The sequence below is a fragment of the Suillus plorans genome, assembly GCF_016647745.1.
Source record: "Suillus plorans strain S12 chromosome Unknown HD556scaffold_51, whole genome shotgun sequence".
Taxonomy (NCBI): Eukaryota; Fungi; Basidiomycota; class Agaricomycetes; order Boletales; family Suillaceae; genus Suillus; species Suillus plorans.
The window spans coordinates 81,236-105,655 of record NW_024537435.1 but is presented as its reverse complement, the minus strand read 5'-3'; the positions used below and the strand labels follow the sequence as shown (position 1 = coordinate 105,655).

General features: G+C 50.0%; 5 protein-coding genes across 5 annotated transcripts; 3 read left to right on the top strand and 2 right to left on the bottom strand.

Moving 5' to 3' along the window:
- Window positions 1-433: 433 nt before the first annotated feature.
- Window positions 434-2,522, top strand: HD556DRAFT_1242543 (glycoside hydrolase family 15 protein; the record flags this gene model as incomplete). Its single annotated transcript, XM_041298292.1, has 8 exons — window positions 434-595; window positions 647-923; window positions 973-1,117; window positions 1,172-1,331; window positions 1,387-1,662; window positions 1,710-2,172; window positions 2,229-2,324; window positions 2,377-2,522. 8 exons carry the CDS (start codon window positions 434-436, stop codon window positions 2,520-2,522), a joined length of 1,725 nt encoding a protein of 574 aa, XP_041157270.1.
- Window positions 2,513-4,065, top strand: HD556DRAFT_734551 (uncharacterized protein). The gene is made up of 4 exons (XM_041311460.1): window positions 2,513-2,916; window positions 2,978-3,043; window positions 3,096-3,428; window positions 3,514-4,065. Exons 1-4 carry the CDS (start codon window positions 2,745-2,747, stop codon window positions 3,783-3,785), a joined length of 843 nt encoding a protein of 280 aa, XP_041157269.1. The 5' UTR covers window positions 2,513-2,744; the 3' UTR covers window positions 3,786-4,065.
- Window positions 3,901-6,517, bottom strand: HD556DRAFT_1392556 (alkaline-phosphatase-like protein). Its single transcript, XM_041303588.1, has 12 exons — window positions 6,039-6,517; window positions 5,970-5,983; window positions 5,899-5,916; window positions 5,811-5,850; window positions 5,669-5,755; window positions 5,474-5,523; window positions 5,369-5,426; window positions 5,226-5,310; window positions 5,013-5,074; window positions 4,757-4,943; window positions 4,360-4,676; window positions 3,901-4,302 (listed from the first exon to the last, which is right to left on the bottom strand). The coding sequence occupies exons 1-12, from the start codon at window positions 6,429-6,431 to the stop codon at window positions 4,048-4,050; spliced, it is 1,566 nt and encodes a 521-aa protein (XP_041157268.1). The 5' UTR covers window positions 6,432-6,517; the 3' UTR covers window positions 3,901-4,047.
- On the top strand, window positions 6,518-8,131 carry HD556DRAFT_1537850 (Decaprenyl diphosphate synthase-like protein). The gene is made up of 6 exons (XM_041309670.1): window positions 6,518-6,777; window positions 6,831-6,973; window positions 7,049-7,165; window positions 7,213-7,317; window positions 7,400-7,520; window positions 7,696-8,131. The coding sequence occupies exons 1-6, from the start codon at window positions 6,571-6,573 to the stop codon at window positions 7,813-7,815; spliced, it is 813 nt and encodes a 270-aa protein (XP_041157267.1). The 5' UTR covers window positions 6,518-6,570; the 3' UTR covers window positions 7,816-8,131.
- On the bottom strand, window positions 7,994-24,406 carry HD556DRAFT_734454 (P-loop containing nucleoside triphosphate hydrolase protein). Its single transcript, XM_041311459.1, has 19 exons — window positions 23,978-24,406; window positions 23,425-23,928; window positions 21,806-23,374; window positions 21,566-21,754; window positions 19,094-21,521; window positions 18,969-19,040; window positions 16,564-18,918; window positions 16,178-16,483; window positions 15,799-16,123; window positions 15,642-15,748; window positions 15,479-15,589; window positions 15,309-15,426; window positions 15,187-15,260; window positions 15,067-15,131; window positions 14,873-15,017; window positions 11,860-14,822; window positions 11,482-11,810; window positions 9,792-11,430; window positions 7,994-9,740 (listed from the first exon to the last, which is right to left on the bottom strand). The coding sequence occupies exons 1-19, from the start codon at window positions 24,283-24,285 to the stop codon at window positions 8,177-8,179; spliced, it is 15,171 nt and encodes a 5,056-aa protein (XP_041157266.1). The 5' UTR covers window positions 24,286-24,406; the 3' UTR covers window positions 7,994-8,176.
- Between the last annotated feature and the right edge of the window lie 14 nt (window positions 24,407-24,420).

Sequence of the window (24,420 nt, the reverse complement as noted above, 5' to 3'; positions counted from 1 at the left end):
CCGAGTGTTCAAAGTGGTGGAAGGTCCAGAAACCCGCCAATTGGAATCGCAGAATGGAAATATGAGATCATTCAGTTCTAAGTTCCGCTGGCAGTTGACTAGGCCCGGGAGCGAGACGTAGACGTACGTAATTATACAGATTCATGTAAATCAAGTTTTCACACGGTTGGTCGCTGCAGAAACAACCATTTGAATGCGCTCCTTGACTATATCATGATTCATATGGAGCGCTGTGGATAAGCCAAGTGGCCCCAAACTGGCCAGCTCAGCCTGAAATTTATTGATTATAAGTTGACCGCGGACCTTCTCGAATGTAACCACGATCATTTGCCTGACATCGTTCTTCGGTTCTTGCATGGCATCGTACATTCCGTACTGGAGTTATAAAGACGAGGTCTGCAGCTTTTTGCAGACCATTTCCCCTCAGGTCAATATGTGGCGCTCCCTCAGGTTTGCCTCTACGCTTGGGCTTTGCGCTTCAGCGTTTGGCCAGTCAAGTACGGTGGACTCGTATATAAGTACTGAGTCCCCCATTGCCAAAGCTGGTGTACTTGCAAACATCGGCTCCAGTGGTGTTGAGTCGTCTGGAGCTTATGTGGGTTCTGAAGATACCAAGTATTTGAACTGCTGACCGAGATTCATGCAGCCCGGCGTGGTCATCGCCAGTCCTAGCACCACTGATCCAGACTACCTGTACACATGGGTTCGGGACTCTTCGCTCGTTTTCAAAATGCTCATTGATCAGTACACCTCCGGGCAAGACACCACCTTGCGTGGTCACATCAATGACTTCATTGCCGCCGAAGCAAACATACAGCAGGTCCCCAACCCAAGTGGAACTATCTCCACTGGTGGCTTAGGCGAGCCCAAGTTCAACATCAATGAGACTGCATTCACTGGGGCTTGGGGTCGTCCCCAGCGTGGTATGTATAATAAATGCGTAGTTGCATACTATCGCTAACAGGAAAACAGATGGTCCTGCGTTGCGTTCAACCGCCATGATCACCTATGCAACTTGGCTTATTGCCAACAAAAATGAGACATACGTCACCGACTCCCTTTGGCCCATTATCAAACTCGACCTAGACTACATCATGAACAATTGGAACGAGACGACGTGAGTTTTGCTTAATTCAAGCACTCTTGTCCTGAGACTCACACAACGGTTAAGCTTCGACCTGTGGGAGGAGGTTGATTCCTCTTCATTCTTTACTAGCGCTGTTCAGCACCGCGCACTTCGTCAGGGCTCTGCTCTTGCCACTGCGATCGGCCAAAGTTCAGTTGTCAATGGATACAATACTCAGGCCAACAACATTCTCTGCTTCCTCCAGGTGCGTACTGCGAGTCTTTCATGTAGTAATTTTCCCAAAGCGAGCATCTCAATAGTCATTTTGGAACCCATCACCTGGCTTCATGACCGCCAACACCGGAGGGGGCCGTTCTGGCAGAGATGCGAACACAGTGTTGACATCCATTCACGTCTTTGACGTTGAAGCTGGCTGCGATGGTGTTACTTTCCAGCCCTGCTCTGATGTTGCTCTATCCAACCTCAAAGTCTATGTCGACTCTTTCCGTGAGATATACGGCATCAACGCTGGCATACGTGCCGACCAGGCTGTTGCAACTGGACGGTACCCTGAGGATGTGTACCAGGGTGGTAACGTAAGGTTTTTATCCTATTCCTGATCTTATTTCTCAACTGTCCGTAGCCGTGGTACTTGGCATCCTTTGCAGTTGCCGAGCAGCTCTACGATGCCCTCATCGTGTGGAGTAATGAAGGCTTGCTGACGGTAACAGATGTCTCTTTCCCCTTCTTCCAGCAGTTCGACGCAAGCATCAAGCCAGGGACCTACAGCTCCTTGACTCCAACTTATAGCACCCTCACAACAGCGATCAAGAATTTCGCAGACGGTTTCATTGCTACAGCTGCGAAGTACACTCCCTCAGGTGGAGGACTGGCTGAGCAGTATACCAGGAGCGACGGCACACCGACCAGTGCTTTCGATCTTACGTGGAGCTATGCATCTGCGTTGACTGCGTTTAATGCAAGGGCTGGTAAAACATCTGCCAGTTGGGGTGCTGCGGGTCTTTCAGTTTCCCCCGCATGCTCTACTAGCAAGGCCTCAACCGTTCCAGTTATCTTCAACGTCAACGCTACTACTGTCGTGGGACGTGAGTTGATCAATGCAGCGGACGTGACCAAGTTTATTCAATTCTGCCACCTATAGAGAACATATACTTGACTGGCTCTGTCGGTGCTCTGACTGACTGGAGCACCACCAATGCTATTCTCATGTCCTCAGCTGACTACCCAACCTGGAGCAGTGCGTCTAATCTTTTTTTTCAAGTGCAACATGTACTAACACCAAGTCCTAGCGGCCGTCACTCTTCCAGCGAACACACAAATTCAGTATAAGTACATCATCGTCAACAATGGTGACATCACTTGGGAATCTGATCCCAATAATGAGTTCACAACGAGCATGTCTGGCATTACAACCCTGAACGACGTGTGGCGGTAATACATTCTGGACGGACTTCTTGTTAATGATAGCACAATCATACCCATACCCAATCAGTTTCCATGACTTGTTGCGAGTTGCGTGACCACGGATAACGATGAGCGTGTATCTGTTACGTAAAATGCCGTAGTACTGCCTTGGCCGAGCTGGCGCAGGCTGATAATACTACTTATTAGTATAAGCAATTCACGACACACTTGATATCTTCCTTAAGTTCTCATCATGTCCATGCTAGACAAATTCAGGAAGGGCGCACAGAAGGCGGGCATTCAGGCCACGGCTCTCGTTAAAGAGGGCTCCTCGCGCGTGGCGAGTGGCTCTAGAGACTTCGTGCAAGGATTCACGCTGCCCGGGGAAGCTGAGAAGGCAGCAAAGATCCTTGAGAGTTTCCTTGGTGCGCATATTCCTTCCAACGACATCGACAACATCACTTGCTGAATGCTTTGCTGCCACAGCTAACCCCAATCATCCCGAATCTGCACTCAACTCAGTACCTACAGCCGTTCTCCAGCGTGCAAGAGGTGACATTCATCCAATCTCAGCTCACCCTCTCTCACTCACTAATGCGCTCAGGTCTCGCCGTATTCCAAGTGCTCAAGGCTGGATTCATGTTCAGCGGGAAAGCTGGCTCTGGTCTAGTCATCGCGCGGCTCCCGGACGGATCATGGTCTGCGCCCTCGTGCATAGCAACCGGTGGACTCGGGTGGGGCCTCCAAATCGGCGCGGACATCACAGATTTTGTGATCGTACTGAACAGCGAGGATGCAGTCAAGGCATTCAGCATAGGCGGAAACGTCACCATCGGCGGAAACATCAGCGCCTCAGCGGGCCCTATCGGCACTGGCGGGAGCGTCCAGGCCACCTTGGCTCACCCTGCACCCATGTTCTCATACTCAAAATCGAAGGGTGAGATATCTTATATTTCATCTTGGTCGATTTTCATTTTGACCGTAATGTAATTGTTAACATGATGTGCTGATACTTGCCACAGGTCTTTTCGCTGGTCTCTCGCTGGAGGGCACTGTTCTTATAGAGCGGAAAGACGCTAACCGCGACTTCTACGGATCACCTGTACCTGCACGCGATATCCTTGGCGGGCGTGTGCCTCCACCCGAAGTTGCATCGCGTCTGTACGAGATTATCGAGGCTGCGGAAGGACTGGATGAGACAGGTGTCCCGCAAGCTGCATACGTGCCTAGTGCTACTGGCGAGCATATGAACATCGGAAGTAATCACATGGTGTTTGATGCGGAAGCACATTAATGCTTGGTACCGGCTTTGAGTAGGCAGTGGTGTATATATGAGCTCCATGCTTTTCCCTTGTATTGATTTTTCTCCAGTTCTCATGGTGTAGATCTTATACCTGATTGCAATCCCATCATGTCAAATCATTTAATTATTCGGGGAGGGTAGCAAATATAATGCATATGTAGCACATCCAGGAAGGTATCAACATCCAGTAATGTGACGAGTAATGATAGCATTTAAAGCATCTAAAGCAGCTCGACTTCAATATATATGAAGTTCAAGCATCTGGCAAGACAAATGTATCCCAAAATCCAGCGGTTCCGTTGGTTGTAGCTGTATCTGTAGCGTCGAGGCCCAGCAATCGCATCACGAGGTTGTAGATCTCGACGTTCTGGAACCCTGGCATCACGTATTCTCCTGTGCCATCATCCTCTCCTCGTGCGACCACAGCCGCCTTCGCGCCCTGCGAGAAAGGCCCGTGTGCGACAAAAATGGCATGCATCGATGGGTCTTCGTTGTCATAGCCGTGGTTCTAAGAAGGTGCAATGTGTTAGCTCGATGACCTACAGATACGCTAAGGTGAACTCACTCCAGTTGACATTCCATCTTCGCCGTCCGTGTGGTCAGTCAGCGCGTAGCCTGTGCGCGGGACAATCCACACAGGGGCGATGCGGTAATTGTGGGAGAAATGGTATCGTTCGGGCATAGGCTCCACTGTGCCTGCAGACATCTTACCGTAGTTGAATACGTTGAGGTCTACCAAGGAGGTGCCGGGGTCGGTGGAGAAGCTCTCAGTCGTGAACACATCGAACTGATCCGGGTGGGAAAGTGTGTACTCGCACAGACGCTCAAGGGCCTCGGTCACGTTCGTGCCAGGAGCGAAGCGTAAGCCCATGGATGGCCAACCTGAACAGCGCAGAGTAAGCAATCCGCCACTTAGTCTAAACATTCCGGCAAGCAACAGACTATATGATGGAATTACTTACCATCCACCCTGGTAACACCTTTCCACGACTGACCAACAATTTCGTCAACATATATCCAAGTCGGGTGGCTGGTGTCCATCATCCCATGGTCACTGACGAAGATGATATCAACGATATGCGTGAGGTTGCGCTCGCCCAGTGCTTGGGTTAGGTTCCGAGCGAAAAGATCGATAGCTGCGAGAGTCATCTGTAGTAAGTAGCAAGTTTTGAAAATGAAAATAAGTACATCAACCAATGGAATTGACGCAATACTTACATTAACGGCCTTGGACATTGGCCCTGTTGCATGGCCAGCTTGGTCTAGCGACGGTTCATACCCTATGAAACAATGACGTCAGCATGTCACAAGAGAGAATCACGAAATTGAAGAGGACGAAATGACAAACAGAAGAAATAAACACCGGTCGGCTTAGAGAAAAAGACGTGTACTGGTCTAGAAGGAGAGAATGAAATAGATGCAAGAACACACCAAGAATAAGCTGCGGCCGCTCTTCCAGGGGGAGGTCAATCCACTCTAAGAGATTGGAAAGTTTCTTCTCAAGAGCGTAATTATTCTGCGTTCCACTTCAGATCACATCGTATACTTTTTCGAGTTCAAGACCATACTCTTACCTCCCAAGGTAGAAAATATGTAGAGTTCGCGCCCGAAGATGTAGACCAAGGACCAGGCCTGGTCAAGTGAATAAAGAGCAAATTAAGTTACAGAGAAAAACCGACCACATGAGGTTTGCGGTGATGATGCCTGCGCGTTCGGCGGTTTCCCACACCTAATTTGCACAAACGGCAGGAAATGCAGAGGACAGGGAGACCAACGTATGTGTCAGTCAAGCGACGAGACGGACGTGCAAAGTTACAAGAGGTGAAAGGAAACGTATTAAGCGGGCATACAAAAATAATTCGGTGGGTACTGACAGGTTCACCGAGCCACCAGCTCGGGTTCTGCGCGGATTCAACACGAGCGTAATGGAATGTGTCTTGGAAAACGGGGTCCCAGAAGTTCTACATGGCCAATGTGAGAATGCCAGGCAGTTGAAGAAAGTGGTAAATGACGAACGTTCGCAATGATGCCGTGCGACTCAGCGTAGAGGCCAGTCCTAGATGTAGCATAAGCTCATGTTGAGCAATATACGGGTAATATTTACATCAATGACCAGTGATTTCTGAAACAAATGTCATTCATATGTATCAATTACTTCAACAAATTATGACTCACGGAAACGTCAGAGTCTGCAGAGAGGGAAGTGTTTAGTGTTAGAGCAAAGAATCGAAAGGGAATGCGCACGGGGAAAATAGGCTTCATGTACTTTGCCCTTATACCTTCCCGACTGATATCTAGTAAATGCGGCGTGAATCCACGATCCAAATAATCCGCACGAAGACCATCGATCGACACCATAAGCACTGTCTTCTTGAACTCGTGCGTTCCATTCGAATACAATGCGTTCCTGCCAATTCTCGTGTCATGTTGAGTACGGGGCCAGAGTTCAAATAGGGTGGCAGAAAGAATAAGCGAGAGGAGAATACTGAATCCAGCAAAACGCTTGCGCTTGTGTGAGATGGCGGGGGAAGTGGGTTGCTGCTCGACATCAGGTTGGATAGCGTCATCAACTTTCAAGAGTAAACCGAGTCGCTCTTCGGGTGTGGCTGATGTATCGGCATCGTGTGGGCGTGTCATCGTGCAAGACGACGAAGAAGAACTAGAGAACGTCAAAAGGGAAGGGAACTGATAACTTATCAGAGACCGCGTAAGAAATAGACTGTATGTGGCTGTGCTCATACGGTATTGCCTTCTGCAGCCACGTTCGAACTTCGCAATGACATGGCCCGGGATCCTGGGCTGGACAGTGTCCTTGCTCGCCTTCATCAAGGCACAACTCGTGATTCTGCTCCTCCGTGTGCTTTCTGCGGGCCCTATTCCACGTCATGTAGCCTTCGAAATGGATGGTAACCGCCGCTTTGCACGTCTCACTGGCCGCCGCGCGGTTGACGGTCATTCAGACGGGTTCCATACACTTAAGCAGGTACATCCCTTGATCCTGCTTCAGCCATGGAGACCCCCTAACATTGGCTACAGATATTAGAGACATGCATGCGTCTTAATATACACTGTGTCACGGTCTACGCCTTTGCGATCGAAAACTTCAATAGACCACCTGACGAGGTCGACGCGCTCATGAAACTAGCAGAAGAGAGGCTCGTGGAGATAGCACAGAATGGGTGAGATTTTATTTTAAATGCATTGCAGTTAAAGTGCTTGCTCGCCTGACGTCACTGCCTGCGATTACTCTTCAGTGCCCTCTTAAGCCAGTACGGTGTACGCCTCAACGTGCTTGGTCATCGCAAGCTGCTACCTGTACATGTTCAAGTCGCAATTGATAAAGCGGAGGGAATGACGCGTCAGAATAACAGGTATGTCCCCTCTACCCTCGTCTTCTATTCTAAACATACTCCGACAGAGCAATATTAAATGTCTGCGCACCATACGCCTCGCGCCATGAGATGACATTGGCAGTACAAACTGTTGTGCAGCAGGCCCTTGATAAAGAGAACTTTGATTCTTCGTGAGCACAGATATTTCCTTGGCCGTTTGTTTTAATTTTCAACTTCTCTCACTCCGTGTTTCATGCTAATCAATACACGCAGATTGATCACAGAACAAATTATCGAGGAAAATCTCATGACTTCGCTTGGGGGCAGTCCGCCGCTCGACATTTTCATTCGCACGAGTGGCGTGAAGCGATTGAGTGGTTTTCTGCAGTGGCAGGTGTGTCTCTGTTCCTTCTCCGTCTTTCGTCCTCCCTATCACCAATCTCTATGCATTTTGCTTGTTTGTCCTCTATCTCCCATTTCAAAGAAGTGGCTATTCTCTTTCTTGACGTTGGTGAAAATGGCCTCATCCAAAACGTTGTCTTCAACAAACTCATCCGTACCTCTCACAGTGCTGCGAAAACACACAGATTCACATGGTGAATACCTATTGGCCCGACTTCGGCCTCTGGGATTTTGTGCCCATTTTACTAGATTACCAACGGAAGGTGTGGGCACAATCGAGTAACTGAAGGTTTAGGCCTAGGTGAGACTTATCAGATTTCCTACTAGGTATTTGCTAGTGTAGTGGGCATTGTAGTACCAGGCATTCTTATTTTACAGCGTCCTTCACCATTCTTTGTTGTTTTCTACCTTCGTGAGTTCCTTTGTTGACTATGCTTTTACTCGGCTTCAACCTGGAGATAAGCATTGTATTATGATACGGCAAGGTTGCAGATGGTGGCCGATGACACTTTCAAGTTTGCAGCATTTACAACTGCTGCAAAGGCCCTCAAAGACGGTCACAACACCAGTGGGGGTGCTCCGAAAACTGAAAAGCTGCTCGCGCCAGTACTGCAAGTAGAACTCAATTGTTATCGTTCATATAGTATTCTACTCTTCGGAGATCCTTTCGAAAAATTGTCTAAGCGTATCTGACAGTACTTCAGGTAGCGCCTCAACGCTTCGTAACACCACATAGTAATCAAATGGGAAAGAATCCAAATACCTCTCTACCTGAAGCTCCATGCGCCCGTTGATCATCGTGTAGGCGACTTGATTCATCGAAACGATCGAATTCTGTACAGCAGAAGCGTCTTGTGTTTGCCCTGGCCCAGAAGTGGAGGTCGAGTGCAGTGAGTCGATGATGATGAACACGATCATAACGCGTTGGCTTGTTGCCCGTCTCAGCACCTGCCGCAAACGCTCGTGATCTTGACAGATACCGTCCGAAATGATGATCTCAAGTTGCCATAGTTCACCTGCACTTGCCGACCCGGTGGCCTTTCTTTCCCGGGCGATCTCTAACACTTCGAGGCTCCTCTCTACCATATCCAGGACGTTCGTGGCACGCTGCTCAAATCTGAACGCGCCGAGCGTCTTTGCACCAGCAGCATCCGTGAATGGTCCTTCGTCAAAGCCATGAAGTAACTCCATGCCCTCGCCGAACCTGGCAATTGCAACGTCGCCGACCTCAAGTTTCCCCATGGCGTTGCTCACGAGGGCAAGTGTCTGATAAGCGAGATGTACGCTGCGGGAGCTTGCCATACTGCGGCTGTCGTCGAGTGCAAGAAGGACCTGGTATTCGCGCTGGCTGGGGCGCGTGCGCCGAAGCCAGATCTTGTCCTTGGTGTAGTCAGAGGCGATATAAGGGATGATCTTCTTCATGTTGAGCCTTTTGCCTGTCCGGTAGTCGCCTTTGAGACGAGTGGCCAGGGTGGGTGCAAGGATAAGGCGCAGTTGTTCGCAAAGAGCGTAAGAGAGGTCGTGTGTGAGGGACGTGTAAAGCCGCCAAAGAGATTCAGCATCTTCGCAGGTATAGCCTGAATCCTGCCAGGTCTGGAGGGCTGCCTCTATGTTTTCAAAGGAGCTGTCTGGACTGGATTGTTCCATATCTTCATCGACATCCGCTTGTAAAGACGAAGGATCACGGCGTGAGGAAACATGTTCGGGGTCTGCACCAGAGTGCGTCTCCAACTTAGTTATAGCGCCTTCTATGTCTGGACGTGCACCCTCTGTCACTGGCTCCGCATGCAATGCAGTCAATGGCTGTGGTGGTGGTGGTGTAAGCTCATCCGTGCGGGGAGCATCGATATCCATGGGTAGTGCGACTGCTTCTATTTTCTCATCAACAAGCCTTAGCTCATTCAGCTTCGCAACCTGCTCCTCGCCCGCTGCACCCAAAGCCTGCATCTCCTCGTCCGCATCAGCATACTCGATTTGCTCAGCAGCTTGGTCTGCGGCGGACGGGGAAGACTCTCCACCGCCCAGGATATCTTCGAAGCGCTGTTGTACCTCTTTGAGTGCATCACCAAGGTTACGGATAGGGTTCGTGGAGAGTTCGGTGTGTTGGCGGGCATAGGCTCCACCATGCTGCATGCCCTCCGCTGATGTACCTGGTTTCGTGGCCGTGTCAGTGGAAGACCATGGTTTCGAGGGTTCAGCATCATCTCTCGGTCTGGTCACAAGTTCAGATACAGGTTTCTGCATGGATAAATGGGCGGCGTACTTTGATTCTTCAGAGGTCTCGTTGGTGCTCTGTTCAGGTGCTGTGGCATCGTCCTTCATCTCACCAGATGCGTCGCCTGCCTGCCCTTGTTGTGCACCATCATTGGCCTGTGGCTCATTGTCCTTGTTCCCAGCATCTCCGTTCCCAGGAGAAACATCTGGCTGAGCAATAGCGCCTTCCTCGACGTCTTCCTCTACATTGTCTGCATCATGGTCTGTAGCTTGGGGAGGCTGATCCGGCGGCTGGTCTTCTTGCGATTGAGGTTCTGGTACATCCCCCGGAGACTCATCCTTTCCAAGGTTATCTGTTTCCTCCATCTCATCGGCGTGTTGTTCATCTTCGTCCAACTCTGTATCCATTTCATCCCCCATTTCGAGTCCTCCCTGATCCCCTTGTTCATCAGGCTCCAGAGCCATGTCATCGGGCAGATCCAAAGTGTTGGCATCGGGAATGTACTCGTCCATGGGCGCACCATTTGCATTTGGGGCCTCCAAATCTTCGTCGGGTTCTTCGCCCTTGTTTTCCTCGCTTTCTTGGACCTCCTCGCCTTTTTCATCGATCGTTCCATCTTTCTTTTCCTCCTTCTCCTTCTCCTTTCCACTCTCTTTCTTTGGTTGGTTGCGCTCCTTGGCTACGATCTCTGATTCCTCCTGCTGCGAATCTGAGCGGTCTTGGGGAACCTGGTCCTGATCTGCAGAATCTAATTCCGTAGATTCGTCTCCCCATAGCTTTTCGTCAACTGCATTCGGATCACCTGCATCAAGTTTCCCCAGCTGCTCATCCGGCTCCTCCTGTTCATCGTCATCATCTTCCTGATCCCCGTCCTGATCTCCATCGTCTGGCACATCTTCCATCTCCCCACCAATATCCTCGCTCATCTCAATAGTATTATCATCAGCCCCGTGCCCCTGCTCATCTTGAGCTTCACCTTCATCCCCTTTTAATCCTTCAACCTGACTTTCATCCTCGATCTCCTTGCTGACGTTCTCCATTCCCGTTCCATCACCTAGGCCCACTCCCCCGGCAGTCTCGGTGCCACCTTCGGCGTCACCCGAATCAGTTGCATCCGGGGGCAAACAAAAGCCTTGCCTAGCGATAGTATGCATGGTAGAGGAAACGATGAAATCAAGCTTGAAGAGGGCCTTTGTCCATTGACTGTGCACCATGAGGTGTTCTCCCACGAAAGAAATGTAGCACTGAAGAAAGGGGAGGAGGCGCCGAAGGCTTGCCTGGATGTCGGACTGTGAAAGGGAGGAAAGATGGGTCGTCATGACATGCAGCCGTTCCAAGAGGACTTCAAGGTTTAAGGATTGAGTGAAGCCTGAAATTGTGCGCAAATCTTCACGGATGAAATTATCCTGGGCTTCATCATCAAGAGGCTCGTCGGTAGACCCTTCCGGACATCTTTTCAAGAGGGATTGCACTGTCACCAAGAGCGTCTCGATGATGACATCCGCAGCCAATGACTCTGCAGCTTCGGATGTTGTCTCGGCATCTGTAGAAACGTATTGATTATGGAGCCATTGCTCGATAGGAGACAATATGTAGCTGAGTCGTGGTTCCGTCATTTTCATCTTTTGGAGGTAGTCGGGAATGGCACGGAAATGTTCGTCAGCTTCTTTAACAGTGGCGTGTTCGACTGTTGCGCAAATAATCAGCTTGTGACCATGTCTGTAAGGAACCAACCCACCACCAGGTAGCACCATAGGCATTGCGCGCTGGCTTCCTTGTAAAACTTCCGAAGCACGGTCACGAAGAACTAGTGTCTTGGCATAAACTGATTGAACCTCAACCATGACTAATGGTGCGGCGCCCTGGTCCTCCTGAATCTCGATGAAAAGGCGAATTCCTTGGAGAAGTTCTTCAAAAGCATGCACGGCGTTGCCGAGTGCTTGACATAGATGCAGCAGACGAGCGGGGGAGAATCCTTTGGTGACAAGTAGGGGGGCTTCGACGAGGGTGTGAAGGCGCTCGGCGCACCGTCTGATGTCGATGAAACATTGAAAAGCTGTTGACAGCCTGGAAACTCACGGTAAGCAAGGGTGTCATCAAGAATTTGTTGACTTACGAAGACCTCGCCTTAAGAGCTAAGGAATAACCAGACTCTACAAAGGCAATACCTCGAAGCAAATCACGCGTGCTTATGTCCGAGTGATGATCGGAAACCAAGACTCTGACTGCCGAAAGAGCACCACGAAGGCGGTCGAAGTAATACTCCCCTTTCTCGACATGTATGGAACTTTCTGGAGGCATCGACGGTTGCTCTCGTATCCAGCTTTCATCTCTGAGCTCGCTGAGCACTCCGGGTTTGACATTGGCAGCGAGACCGGCACGTTTGAGCTCCTTCAAGAGATCACTCAAAGCCTTCCTCTTGCGAACCAGCAGGCCCTTCACATATTTTTCTCGTTTCTCCTTGGAAAGACCTGGGGGCACGCCTTCTGCTGCTAGGTTTCGTGCGGTAAGTATGATCTCGACCGCAAGTTGGTCAACATGATGAGGGAGACGTCGGCGCAGGAAAGCCCGAATACGACTGTTCATAAGCCTATGGAATCTCTCGAGTGTCTGGTTTAAATTGGCAAGGTGAGATGGTGTGAAATAGGTTTCGTTCGGTTGAAGAGAGTTGCCACGCTCCAGAGTGTATGCTATGGGGAGCAGATCTCCCGAGTAACCCAGAACATCTATTGACTGGGTGCATTCTGCATCACCAGCGAATGTCGGCAGTATGCGCTCAGCAATGGGCTGACGCAGGATCTCCCGGAATTTGCGGATTAGCTTGTAGAGTTGATGATGCGTTCGCTGAGCACTTTGCTTAAGAGCTTGAACATTGACGTCTTTCCAGCTGGCGAGCTTTATGAATGCCTGAACATTTTTCTCAAGTTCTCCTCTTTGATCCGCTAGAGATCCGGCTAACTGGGCTGCAAACAATCGATAGTATCTCCGAGTGGACGTCAAGACAAGTTCGACGCGTTGAAGGGCATTGCGCTGCCCTCCGTCCAACGTAGACGCGATATGACCGACGATGACCCTGAAAGTCCCGAGGAGATCCAACCTGACTTGGAATTGACCCAGAGCGCTGGAACGCATGAAGTCGTCCAGGAGCGATGGCAGTTGCCTGAGATATTGTTGGAGAGCTCCAGTAGCTGCGCCTTCATCTTCTTGAGCTGCACTAAGGGTGCCGCGCACAGTGAGATCATACAATCGGAACCAAAATTCCGAAACTCCTTTAGTGAACGAGTCAGATTGAGACTGTAATAGCACTTTCCAGCACGACAGTTCCAAGCGTCTCCATTCTACAACGAGCATTATGAACTCTTGTTGATGTGCCTTGAGGCTATTTCCTCGGTGTGCGTACATTTCCCAGTCGTCTGTCTGCAGTATGATTTGCTCCAGGCCGGACAACAATTTGGCAATGGGACTGTTTATGTCCAGGGCCAGGTACGCATCGCAACGGTCTTTCAGGTGCTGTAAAACCATCTGATCCGGCCAGTCTTCGACGAGCGCGATCAACCGTATTCTAAGGGAGTCCACTGCTGCAAGGGCCTTCTTCGCCTCTCTTATGTTCGCGTCAGTATAGAAGTTGAACAGCTGACCAGTAGGGCGCTCCTGAGACTTCAGCGCGAGAAGATGATCGTGGACTAAAGAAAGCTGTTCGTGCAACGATTCATCATCAAGGGTGTCCGGGAGAGTAGGATAGCGATTGTCGAGGAGCGTCTTCAAAACCGACCGACGAGATGAATTAAACCACGTATTGGGACCTCCAACACTGATACCGATACTAGTGACTCCAGTGAGTCCGAAGTGCATCCCCAACAACGCTTCGGCCGCGTAAGCACTAAAGAACTCAGAGGGCTTTTCGTGAATCTTGTTGGGCATGCCGTCAGGACTAGCGAGTGCGTCCTCAAATGTTGGGAACAGCTCCAAAAACTCTTCCTGTTCCGCTTCAACTTCCGTGGAGGCATCGTGATTAAGGGTGCTACGTCTGTATAGCGACGAGTCATCGTGTTCCTTCTCATTTTGGCGAGTGCGGTCCATAGTCCAGAGCCTGAATGCTTGCTCATATGCCGCATGAACAGCAGCAGCATAGGGAGCGAGGCCTGATATAGCAGCACGGAGGCCTATGGCTGACACATGCAGTAGGACCTGGTCAGAGGGAGATGCTCCGGATGCAGCTCCTCGTTCAAGTTGCGTCTGCAACAGTTGCGCACTGCGAAGAGATGGATATGTCACCAGTGAAGCAGTAACTATGTTCTGTTGAGCATGCTGTGCGTAGGACATTTGCTGCGCAGAACAGCGAATAAGTCGGATCCCGAAACGGAGGAGGAGGAGCGCTAGGCGAATAATCTTTGCAATATCTTCAAAGTCGTGGTAAAGATCGTCCATCCGTTGACAAAACCCAGATATTGATTCCTGCATCACGGATTCACGCGCGAAAGAAGAAGGATCGCCGGTTTCGAGAATGGCAGTTAAATCATCAACCTTGTTGGGTTGGATGACTTGACTTTGAAACTGTGAAACCTCGGACCAAAATGCGTGAATGCGGTTACCATCAGGTCGTCGAGGAAGGTTTGAGAAACCCAGTGGTAGATTTTTGTGTTCGGCTTCAGATAAAACATCGAGATATTGTATGACACTGTTGGATAGATTGCCAGCGGTTCGTTGTTCCCATGCTTTATGGAGAGACGACTGGGTCGACAGAAAATCAGTCTCTTCTTGCGAATATTCCGCTAAACGACGGATCACGGTTGCGGGGTCTACCGGAAGATCAGGAATGGATAGGTTGAGGATCACTCTACTGAGAGAAATATAGCAATGTCCCAAGCGAGCCGCTGTTATGTCTCGTGGCTGGTGGTCGGTTGCGAACCGTATGAGGTTGGGGCGCAAAAACAGATGGATAGCTGCTTTCAAGGGCTCGTGTTTGGAATGTTCGAGGAGAGACAACATTATCATGGGGAAGGCGCTGCTGTTGACGGCAGATCCGAGCATGGCTTGCCAGTTGATATCATCAAATGATGAAGCGAAGCAGGATGCCACCTGATGGGCGATTAGATAAGAATTGCGATAGTGGCCACCGCTTCACTTACAGATAGAATACATTGGTACATGAATGCCGACAATTGTTGTACCCGCGACTCATGAACAACACATTGCATAGAGAGCAGCCGTAGGTGACGACGAACAGAAACTTCGTGCCCTGCGAGGGAAGATAGTGAAACGCTCTGCGCTTGGCTATGTGGTGGATGAGCACATGATACAGATAGAAACAAAGTTTTTATACTTCAAATTTATGGAGGCCCGAAGAAGAGTCGGACAAAGGAGGACATCCGGTCCATCAAGAATTTCCTGGCAGGATCTCGTAAGTCACTGAACATGCAGAGGCTACGTTACGGTCACTCACTGCCTGAGTTAAGCCTGAATTCCACAGACTTGCGAGCCATCCAGTCTGCAAAGCAGTCAAGAGATGCGTGGGAACTAATCAAAAATTCAGTCGCATGTTAAGGGACATAGTGGTGCCCTTACCTCCCCCTCCTGCGTCATGTGCCCATATGAAATGCTGATACGATGCAAAGCGAATGAGATCCTCGCGTGGTTCCTCACATGCCACGTCAATCAAGTGTTTCATGGCAGGAGGAACGGTCTATAAGATGTCATCCTGGATATCCTGCAAGGGGCACCAAATCGCAACTTACCGATGATGATGCTTCACGAATGTCACTCAACCAGAGCAATTCGCAGATAAGGAGAGAAGGAGAAGCATATCGTTTGAGAGAATTGTTGCCCCCTTGGAAATTCGACGTAACCTAGAATTTTCACTTCAGCGGTGTGCACGCTGGAGCAATAGTTGAACTAAACCTTTTCTTTCACCGTGTGTGCTAATTCTATCTCCAAGTCAGTGGATACTGTGCTCATAAGCGGAAGGGTGTAAAGGGATAAGACATCTAGAATTTGCCTGCGATGGACTATTTGGGATTGATGAGAACGTACCGAACGCAAAAAAAAAAAATTGTACCGTGCTGATTTAAGCCTTCATGTAGTTGCCCAGAGGCATGCTCGAGCCTTCTGATCTCTGGAAGAGATACTTCCATAGTCATTGGCGCGAACAAGTGCGTCCACATTTCTGTCAAACCTAATCCAGAGGTGGGGGAAACTGCCTCATCTAATACAGCAGAAACACTTGCGAGACGTTCAAATGTTGGGCTCCGTAATTGTAATGCGGCTACGATTGACCTAGAGCATGCCTGTATCGAGGAGTAATCGACATATGTGCCCGTTCCTGATCGTCGGAGTTGCCTGAAAATACTAAGTAATTTGAGGGCAAGTTCAAGGTCCACCAGCTGATGATCATTCAATACAACGATTAGTATGAGACTAGAGAATTGAAATCTAACCTGAACTTCAGATCTTCTGACGATTTGGTTGAAAACTTCCTCAGCCGTTCTACGCGCCTCTTTCAAAACTTCATGAATAGCATCTAACAGTCGTAGATATGTCGGGTGTTGCTGGCGTGTTGGTAAAGTTATCTTGCTCGCACCTATGCCGTGCAGTTCTTGTGGCATCTCGGCTCGCTCGGTGTCATCGATGAATATTGCGGCGATCAAGTTCAAAGTTTGAAGAAGCATCAAGTGTATTGGATGATGTCCGTTTTCATGACTGCAGAACTTGCATGGCGGACAGACCATGAAAGTATCCATTGGCTATATTCCAATAAACGTATTAAGTACATGCAAATAGTGCGACGTGCACTAGACCTAGCACGGATATAGCGAACACTAACCAGAGCTGTAATAGCGTCGTTCGTAACTCGGGAAGTGAGGAGATCTCTTCGCCACTCAGTAAAGAGCTTGAAAGCTCCCGAGGAAATGGCACCGTCCAAAATAAACTGTGATGAGCACGAAGGCATTGCGAACTTCATAAAGCGCCGCAACGAAGAAGTCACATCCAAAGAGATCGTCCTTAGCATGAAATGAATCATAGCGCGCAGGTCCGATTTGGATGGTCGAAGGAACGGTGCCAGAATGATCAACGAAGATGTGGAAGACTCTTCTTCAACTAACCCAGATGGCCACGAGTCGCTACTTTCCCCGCGATGGGTGTGGTAGATTCCTCTGCGTGCAAGCTCGTAGGTCATGGCGAAAGGAGGACCTGTGCCTAAGATGGTCCTAGGAAGTCGATGATGAATTCGGATGCGAAGTTCGTCTTCTGAGGATAAAGAAGCAGCCAATGACACTTCAATACCACGATTTCGCATCGCACGCGATAGCTCGCCATATCGAGGGTCAGATGTCATAAACATACGAAAGTTGGGATGCGGTCTAAGCGTTTGTACCGCACCATTGACATATCCTCTCTCACTGAGAACGAGAACTCCACCAGGTTCACAAAGAGAGTTCAGTCGGTCGAGGACGGAAGGATTACAGAGATTCGCGCCGTCCAGAACTACCCAATGCCCTAACTTGACTGCGCGTACGAGAGGTCCATCGACCCATTCAAATTGGCCACTGGATGTCACCACGGACGATAATTGCCGAACGCGATGCAGTAAGGCCTGTGCTTCATCCGTAGAATTTTCGTCAGCGAAGGTCGATAGTACTTGTGCCGCAGAATGGAGGAGGGAGTTGGAGGATAGAGGAGGTGATGAATATAACCCGAGAAGAAGCGAGAGATAAGTCTGGTGATCGGTGGTACAGCTAGACAGGTATTTGGAACGACTTTCTCCGTAATTGATGATATCTTGAACGAGAGCAAGTACTCGGGTACGATGATCCATTTGCTCGAAACCTCCAAGGATATCCATGGTATCAGTAGAACTCGTGATAGTTATCTCATGCAGGATATTCCCTGAAAGATCAGCGACAATACGGATGAGTTCTGACTTACCGCTGTCGTGTCGTCCTGTAACAATGACTAACCACGACCTAGAGAGACATGCCCCAATGGCTTCTAGTGTAGCAAAGTGCGCTTGTAGCAGGCACCTGGGTCGAAGGCTAAGGGTATTATTACGCCGCTCTACGAGGTAGTGCCCGATACGGAAGTGTGACGATGATATGATAGGATGCGGATTGTGAAGGATAGTCGGGCTAGATGTAGAAAAGGTTTCATCGAACAATCGTTGAGCGCAGTTACGATCAGCGAGAGTCCTGAACCTGCTGAGGTAGATGGCTCGCAAGAAATCTCGAGGGTGGTGTGAAATGGGCGATGATTGCAATAGCTCTCCCCAGCGGAGAACATCGCGAAGGTTGAATTCCCAAGGACTGCCGTCGCGACCAAAAGTCCTCTTGTGTACAACTTCCTGATTCAGGCGGTTGTTGTATGTGATCATGGCACGTAGGATGTCCTCATCACAACCCTTAAAACGCTCTTGACAGACAAGAAGAAGATCCTCAGGGGATAGCTCCTCGATGTAAACCTTCGTGAAGCGGTCCATGAAAGATTTTGGAAGTCCTTTGCGACCTCCTCCCTGTTGGAGTGGATTTTGTGCTGCGAAGACACGGAAAGCGGGATGCCGGTCGAAGGATCTCCCGAGCTCGGGAATATATACAGTACCCCGGTGGTCCAGAACAGCATTAAGTCCCTCGAGGATAGCTTGGGGTGCGAGATTCATCTCATCAAGGAGAACCCAATGTCCTTCTTGCATGGCTGTTAAGAATTCGGCATCTTTCCAGGCGAATTCTCCTGGAGAGCCATTCTCAACAGGAAGATCAGAACCGAAGAGATCCATGAGATCTGTTTGGTCGGACAAATTGATTCGACAGAGATGATATCCTGAAAGCATGGCGAGAGTAGTGATCAAACTGGTTTTTCCGACGCCTGGACTGCCTTCTAGGAGGACCGGCTTGGAAACCTGACATGCCCTGACCACTCGCATTGCGTTCTCACGAGCAGTCGGCGCCTGCAGATTGAAGTTATGCAATACTGATTTTAATGGACCTTTAGAGATGGCAAAAGATCCAAGCTGCACGAAGTTTGATGCATCAAAAGCATATGAATTATCGGCTTCCTTGAATGGCACGAGCATCTGCAACTTCTCAATGGCATCATTCCTCAGTTGGCTGAGCGCATCAGACGAGTAGGAAGCTAGCTGTGGCAAGGATCCAAGACCGTCGAGGAAAGTCATGTGGGCCGCGTGATGCTGGGATGTTGTCAATAACCAAATTGCTTGAACAGACAACGCCAACATACGAAAATTTCCGCTGGTAACATGGACGTTTCTGCACTGCCAGAGCATGCAGCATTAGCGAATGTCACCCAAGCCTAAAAAATACCGATTAGTATGATTGGCTGACATTAACGAAAGGGAGACCTACCAATATATCTCGCAGGGAGCAAATAGCAGGATCGTGAACTCTATCCCGAAGCCAGTTTGTAAACTGCAGGAGCAGACCCGTGAACGGCTTCATGGAGTCGTGCTTCCATGAGTAGTCAACAATCAACCGCAAATCCGCTTGACTGGTTACTGCTGGTACCCAAATCTCCGTGAAACGGTTTCGTAGAGCAGGAGATAGCTCCTTCTTCCCATAATCACCGCCTGGGTTCATGGTAGCAAGCAACTTGAACTCGTTGGAAGCATGTATGGCGGGATAATCACCATCAATACCGCCACGTTCTGCAAGCACGATCGTGCGGCCAGGTTCCAGGACGCTGTTCAGACGTTCTAGAACAGAATCGTCGGCAAGGGAAATCTCATCGAGAAGGAAGACATGTCCTTCACGCATTGCGCGGACTAACGGCCCATCATGCCATTCAAACAAGCAGCAAATCCGGTTGAGGTTCTCCTGAATTTCGCGTAAGGGAGTCAGGAACGACGGGTCCGAATCTTTGCCTGCCTTCAGGAGCGTGTTTATTCGGGACAACAGTTGTTGGGAATCAGAAGGTATGTCGTCAATGCCTGCACGCTCAAGGATCGTATGAGCATCACGGATAATGTTGGCCTCGGCTGAGGCACGGTTGCGTACAGGTCGCAAGCCACCGATAAGGTCTGCGGTTTCTGTGTTTTGGTGGCAGTTTAGCGCATACAGATGCTTGGACACGACTTCTGCATAGAGCTGACAGACAGATGTCTTCCCAGAACCCGTCTCTCCCACCAAAAGCACGGGTTCGTTGAACCGCAGGGCACGTGACACCAGGACGAAGAGCCGTTGCATCGCACTCGTCCAGACAACCTGTGAGTCTGGCGGTATGGGGCATCCTAAAAAGGTCTGTGCATCCCCCACTGTGGAATGAATGTCGTAGATCGCTCGCTCGTCGATGCGAACCTTCATGATAGACTCTATGACCTCCTTCACTACCACTTTGTCGTCTTCGCGTCGTGCACGTTCCGCAAGTAGCATATACCCATTCTCTGCCAACTCTTGATAACCCACTGCATCACGACCGGCCCATCTAAAAAGATCACGAAGAGTTGCGAAACCTTGTTTGCTCTCGAAAACGCGACTCGACTGACGACGTTTCTGCAATTCACGGAACACGCTGACGATTTTCTGGCCATAGGAAGGCGCAATACGGCAACGCTGGCAGAGAATGGTTTCAAGCTCTGCTTGAGGCACATCCTGGAAGTGAACCTCGAGGAAACGATTTCGGAAGGCACGGGACAAAACCTTCCTCCCTGCATATAGGCCAGGAGGATTCTGTGTTGCGAATAACATAAAGTGTGGATGTGGGCGGATGACCTCTTGTGTCTCCGGAACGACAAGTTCCCGATTGTCATCTAGCAGCCGGTTAAGAGCTTCCAACACGTCTGTAGGTGCCAAGTTCAGCTCGTCCAGTACGATCCAATGTCCATGTCGGAGAGCATGGACAAGCAAGCCATCTTTGAATACGAGCTTGCCAGTGGCAGGATCAGAAACATATGAGCCGAGGTATTCCTGCACGTCAGTGTGCTCGTGGTTATTGATACGGATGAAGTTGTGACCAGTTCTGCGAGCGAGGTACTCCACTGCGCTCGTCTTGCCTGCTGAGGTAGGGCCCTCGATGAGCACGGGAAAGCGTCGAGTCAAAACGATTCTTGCGAGGTCAATGAGCTTCTTCTCGACCGATGGTGTCATGATATATTCCTCCATGGGGTCCTCGGGGAGTGGTCCCTTCTCGAGATGAAACGGTCCAAACTTGATGAATTCTTCTATAGACCGCCCAGGAGGAAAACTGGGTTCCCTGGCAAGCAACGATCGAGGATTGCGGACACCAGCAAGGATATGCTTCTGTGCAAGGGCAGTTACAGTTTCTGCACTTCCCCCGTCTAACACCATGGTGAATGCCATCAACATCCCCTCCCAAAGCGCCCGTCGCAACCCGAACGACCCTGCAATATCTGCAGCAAACGTCAGGGCTCTCGCCAAGGTGCGCATACTGTAATGTGGCTTCTTGTTTGAGCCATCCGCCAGCTCTGCACCCTTGACAGAGATATAGAACTCTGCGACATCCATCACAGCACCTTTATCACCAACCGCACTTGCTCCGATATACTGCGAAACAATACTGAGGAGCGTCTCACGATCTGCGTCGGGGGGAGGGACATCAATTTCTGTGAAGCGCGTACGGATGGTGGGCGGGAGGTCTTTCTTGCCGACATCAGTAGCAGGGTTCATGCATGCGAAGAGACGGAAATCAGGATGGCGTGGGACAGCAGACAGGGAGCCTTGCTCAGTGAGGGTGATCGAGGCTGTTGGACCGCGCAGGAGGCCTGTGATACACTCCAGCGTCTCAGGACTCGCCAAGTTGATCTCGTCAAGTAGAACCCTGGAAATCATGAGAAGCGTAACTGCATGTAACATAAAACATACCAATCACCAGCGCGCAGAGCCTTGACAAGTGGACCCTCCACAAAATCAAACGTGAATTTACCTTTCCCTTGTGCATGTTGAAGGTCAAACTCATCCACATCCTTTTCAAATCGTTCCCAGTCCGCTTCGGAAACCTTCATTTCGGCCTCGACTTTTCTTCGTTTTCTTGGTGCGTCAGAGTCGTTCTCCCTAAGAAGTGGGATCAAAAATGGAGGAAACCGAGTTAAACTCAACACATACCCTATATCTCCTTCAACCTTGCCTCGAATTCTCTCCCTTGCCATCTTCCCACTCTCCTTCCACATACCAACAGCCCTCTTCCACCGCCCTTCTCTCACAGCTTTCCTCAAACCATCCTCGAAACCCGCATTTCGCTTGCGGCTGAATGTTCTTCCGAATAACTCGCTCCAATGCTCCATTAACTCGCTACCCCTGACGCGTGCATCGACAGGACGAAAGCCTCCCAGAAGATCCGAAGCTTCCGTCTGGTGCGAGAGATTCAGGGAAATAAGTGGACGTCTCAATAATGATGCAAGGTATGTTACTGCGCTCGTCTTACCCGTACCAGTCTCGCCAGTAAGCAGGACGGGCTCGGACAGCGCGAGTGCAGTGCTGATACGCGAGAGGAGTAACAGAGCTGGCTTGTGCAGTGCGAAGGGTCGTGAGGATGCACCAGTGCTCATGCCCTTCATGGGACGAGCGGGGAGACGCGTGCGCCCACAGCGTGCTGCGAGCACATCTCCATTGACATCTTTCTCAACTTCGAAATCCGATGTGTGTCTGAAAAGCAACCAAGCCTGCCGCTCTGCATCCAGATCCAAGTGTGCCCCAATAACAGAGGAAACCCGCGCAGAGTGTGCACGCGCAGACGCAGTGAGAGCACCCGCACCGAAAAAGACATCACGGGCCTCGAGGAATATTTCTTCACGAAGACTGGGATTGGGAAAGATGTTGAAGAGTGATAACTGGGTGTCATTATCCATGTCCACATCCACCGTGTGGCTGGACGGCAGGAGGCGCTCAACTCGCTGGCAAAACTTCTGAAGTTCACGTAGCCCGACAGGACGCGAAGATGACGTTGAGCCGAGTGCCTGTACATCGTCCCAGAGCTTGATAAGAGCCCCAGCAGCCCCTACAATCTTCGGGAACTTGCTTTCCATGATAGATCTGACCTCTTCTGCATCTGGTGCGTCCACTATCACTTCATGCCATTTATGGGAACCAAAAAATGTTGGGGCAGGCACCTTCTTTCCGTGCCCAACAGCAAGCGATCGAGTTGCAAAAAGTGCAAAACCTTCACGCGCCTCAACGCGACCCTTTCCGGGGACCTCTATACCTGCGCGATGTCCAATCCAATTCCCAAGGCCCATACTCTCGACAAGTGGCTTCAGCAGGGCCAAAACTTCCATGCTAGCACGATCTATGTCAGAAAGCACCAGCCAGCGCCCCTCACGCAGTGCGCGCACAAGTACACCATCCTTCCATTCAAAAGTTCCGAGTTGTGTTGGTGAGGAAATGTAGGAGCCGAGAAGGGCCCGAGGATCGAGGGACGTATCTGCTAGGTGAACGGTCACAATGAGCTCGTTGACTGGTATCGTCGGATGTAAGCTGGAAGCGAGATGGGATATGAACAGCGATTTGCCTGAGGATGGTGGAGAAGATAGGAGGACAGGCAAGCGGAGAGAAAGGTGTGTCGCAATTTCACGGAGAGCATTTATAGCGGAAGGCGTTGCAATAATCTCTGCAGGAGAAGGCATGGTTGGAGATGACTTGAGCATCAATAAACCATGGATATTAGCAATCCAGGGACTAGCAGAAGCATTAGGTTCATATTTGCAACAGTATAGAAGGTAACAGACCTCAGGTCTGCCTCCGAGAGATGCTGCAATACATCCTCTAAGTCAAGAGAGTAAAAATCGGAACTTTCGAGAATAGCGTCGCGTGCATCGTGAATACGCTTTATCTCCAATGTAGGCACGAGCCAGCCGTCAGTATCAACGACAGTCCCGTCGATAGTCTGAGCATAGTTAATTGGACAATCAACGCTGCAAAACTCGCCGAGGACATGGGTGATAAGCTTCTCGCGCTCGCTTTCTGCCATACTAACATGCGATGCATAGCATCGAGCAGCAAGTAATCGTACGCCTGTATCAGGGTGAGGCGGGAAGAGTAGTTTGGATAATAGCGACCCGTCCCATAGCAGATGCTTGGGAAGGAGACGATTAGCGCGGAGAAGGCGATAATATGCAAGCAACATGCGGTGCAGACGAATGGTTTCAATTTCAGCAACAGAAGGAGCCCCAGCTATGAAAGCAAGTGGTCCCTTGGATAGACATTGTTTTTGCAAGAAAGCGTATAGACATCTACAACCAGATGTGAGATGAATAACACAAGTGCGATAAAAAAGCGCACGGATATAGCTCCTCATGAAGCTCAATGAGGAGACAAAACGCGATGAACCTATCTTCGATATCGTCATCGTCGTGAAGCCATCTGGCGCATAAATCAATCAAAAGAGGTCTGAACAGATCGGCGATTGTCAGAGTGAGAGCTGGAACAGCTAGCAGTCGAGATAATGTGGATAGAGCGTGTTTTGGTGTATTCGCTTCAGTTATATGTTGGATATGGAAGGAATTGGGAGGCAGAAGTGCACAGAGTGCGCGTTTTTGTTTTTCAAGATTGATGGTGAGCGGGTCGAATGCGTTTGTCGAGGTCATCATAGCTATATGATTTAGAAAGAAGCTTTTGGCTGGCGCATGTAGTATTTAGTCTGTCCTGCTGCTTCTCGTCGTCGTCGATGATGTCAATCTCACCGTGCTCGCCAACGTCGCCGTTGTGGTCGATCAGGAGGATTC

What these genes read in the sequence shown, in the direction of transcription:
- HD556DRAFT_734551 (XM_041311460.1), top strand. Translation starts at nt 2,745, where the DNA reads ATGTCCATGCTAGACAAATTCAGGAAGGGCGCACAGAAGGCGGGCATT. An exon ending in GATCCTTGAGAGTTTCCTTG is followed by an intron (nt 2,917 to 2,977) that starts GTGCGCATATTC and finishes TTGCTGCCACAG; the next exon opens with CTAACCCCAATCATCCCGAA. An exon ending in CTCATACTCAAAATCGAAGG is followed by an intron (nt 3,429 to 3,513) that starts GTGAGATATCTT and finishes TACTTGCCACAG; the next exon opens with GTCTTTTCGCTGGTCTCTCG.
- HD556DRAFT_1392556 (XM_041303588.1), bottom strand. Translation starts at nt 6,431, where the DNA reads ATGACACGCCCACACGATGCCGATACATCAGCCACACCCGAAGAGCGA. An exon ending in CAATGTCCAAGGCCGTTAAT is followed by an intron (nt 4,944 to 5,012) that starts GTAAGTATTGCG and finishes TACTTACTACAG; the next exon opens with ATGACTCTCGCAGCTATCGA. An exon ending in AAGATGGAATGTCAACTGGA is followed by an intron (nt 4,303 to 4,359) that starts GTGAGTTCACCT and finishes GCACCTTCTTAG; the next exon opens with AACCACGGCTATGACAACGA.
- HD556DRAFT_1537850 (XM_041309670.1), top strand. Translation starts at nt 6,571, where the DNA reads ATGACATGGCCCGGGATCCTGGGCTGGACAGTGTCCTTGCTCGCCTTC. An exon ending in GGTTCCATACACTTAAGCAG is followed by an intron (nt 6,778 to 6,830) that starts GTACATCCCTTG and finishes CATTGGCTACAG; the next exon opens with ATATTAGAGACATGCATGCG. An exon ending in GTGGAGATAGCACAGAATGG is followed by an intron (nt 6,974 to 7,048) that starts GTGAGATTTTAT and finishes ATTACTCTTCAG; the next exon opens with TGCCCTCTTAAGCCAGTACG.
- HD556DRAFT_734454 (XM_041311459.1), bottom strand. Translation starts at nt 24,285, where the DNA reads ATGATGACCTCGACAAACGCATTCGACCCGCTCACCATCAATCTTGAA. An exon ending in AAGGTTGAAGGAGATATAGG is followed by an intron (nt 21,755 to 21,805) that starts GTATGTGTTGAG and finishes CCCACTTCTTAG; the next exon opens with GGAGAACGACTCTGACGCAC. An exon ending in ACATGACGCAGGAGGGGGAG is followed by an intron (nt 15,261 to 15,308) that starts GTAAGGGCACCA and finishes ATTTTTGATTAG; the next exon opens with TTCCCACGCATCTCTTGACT.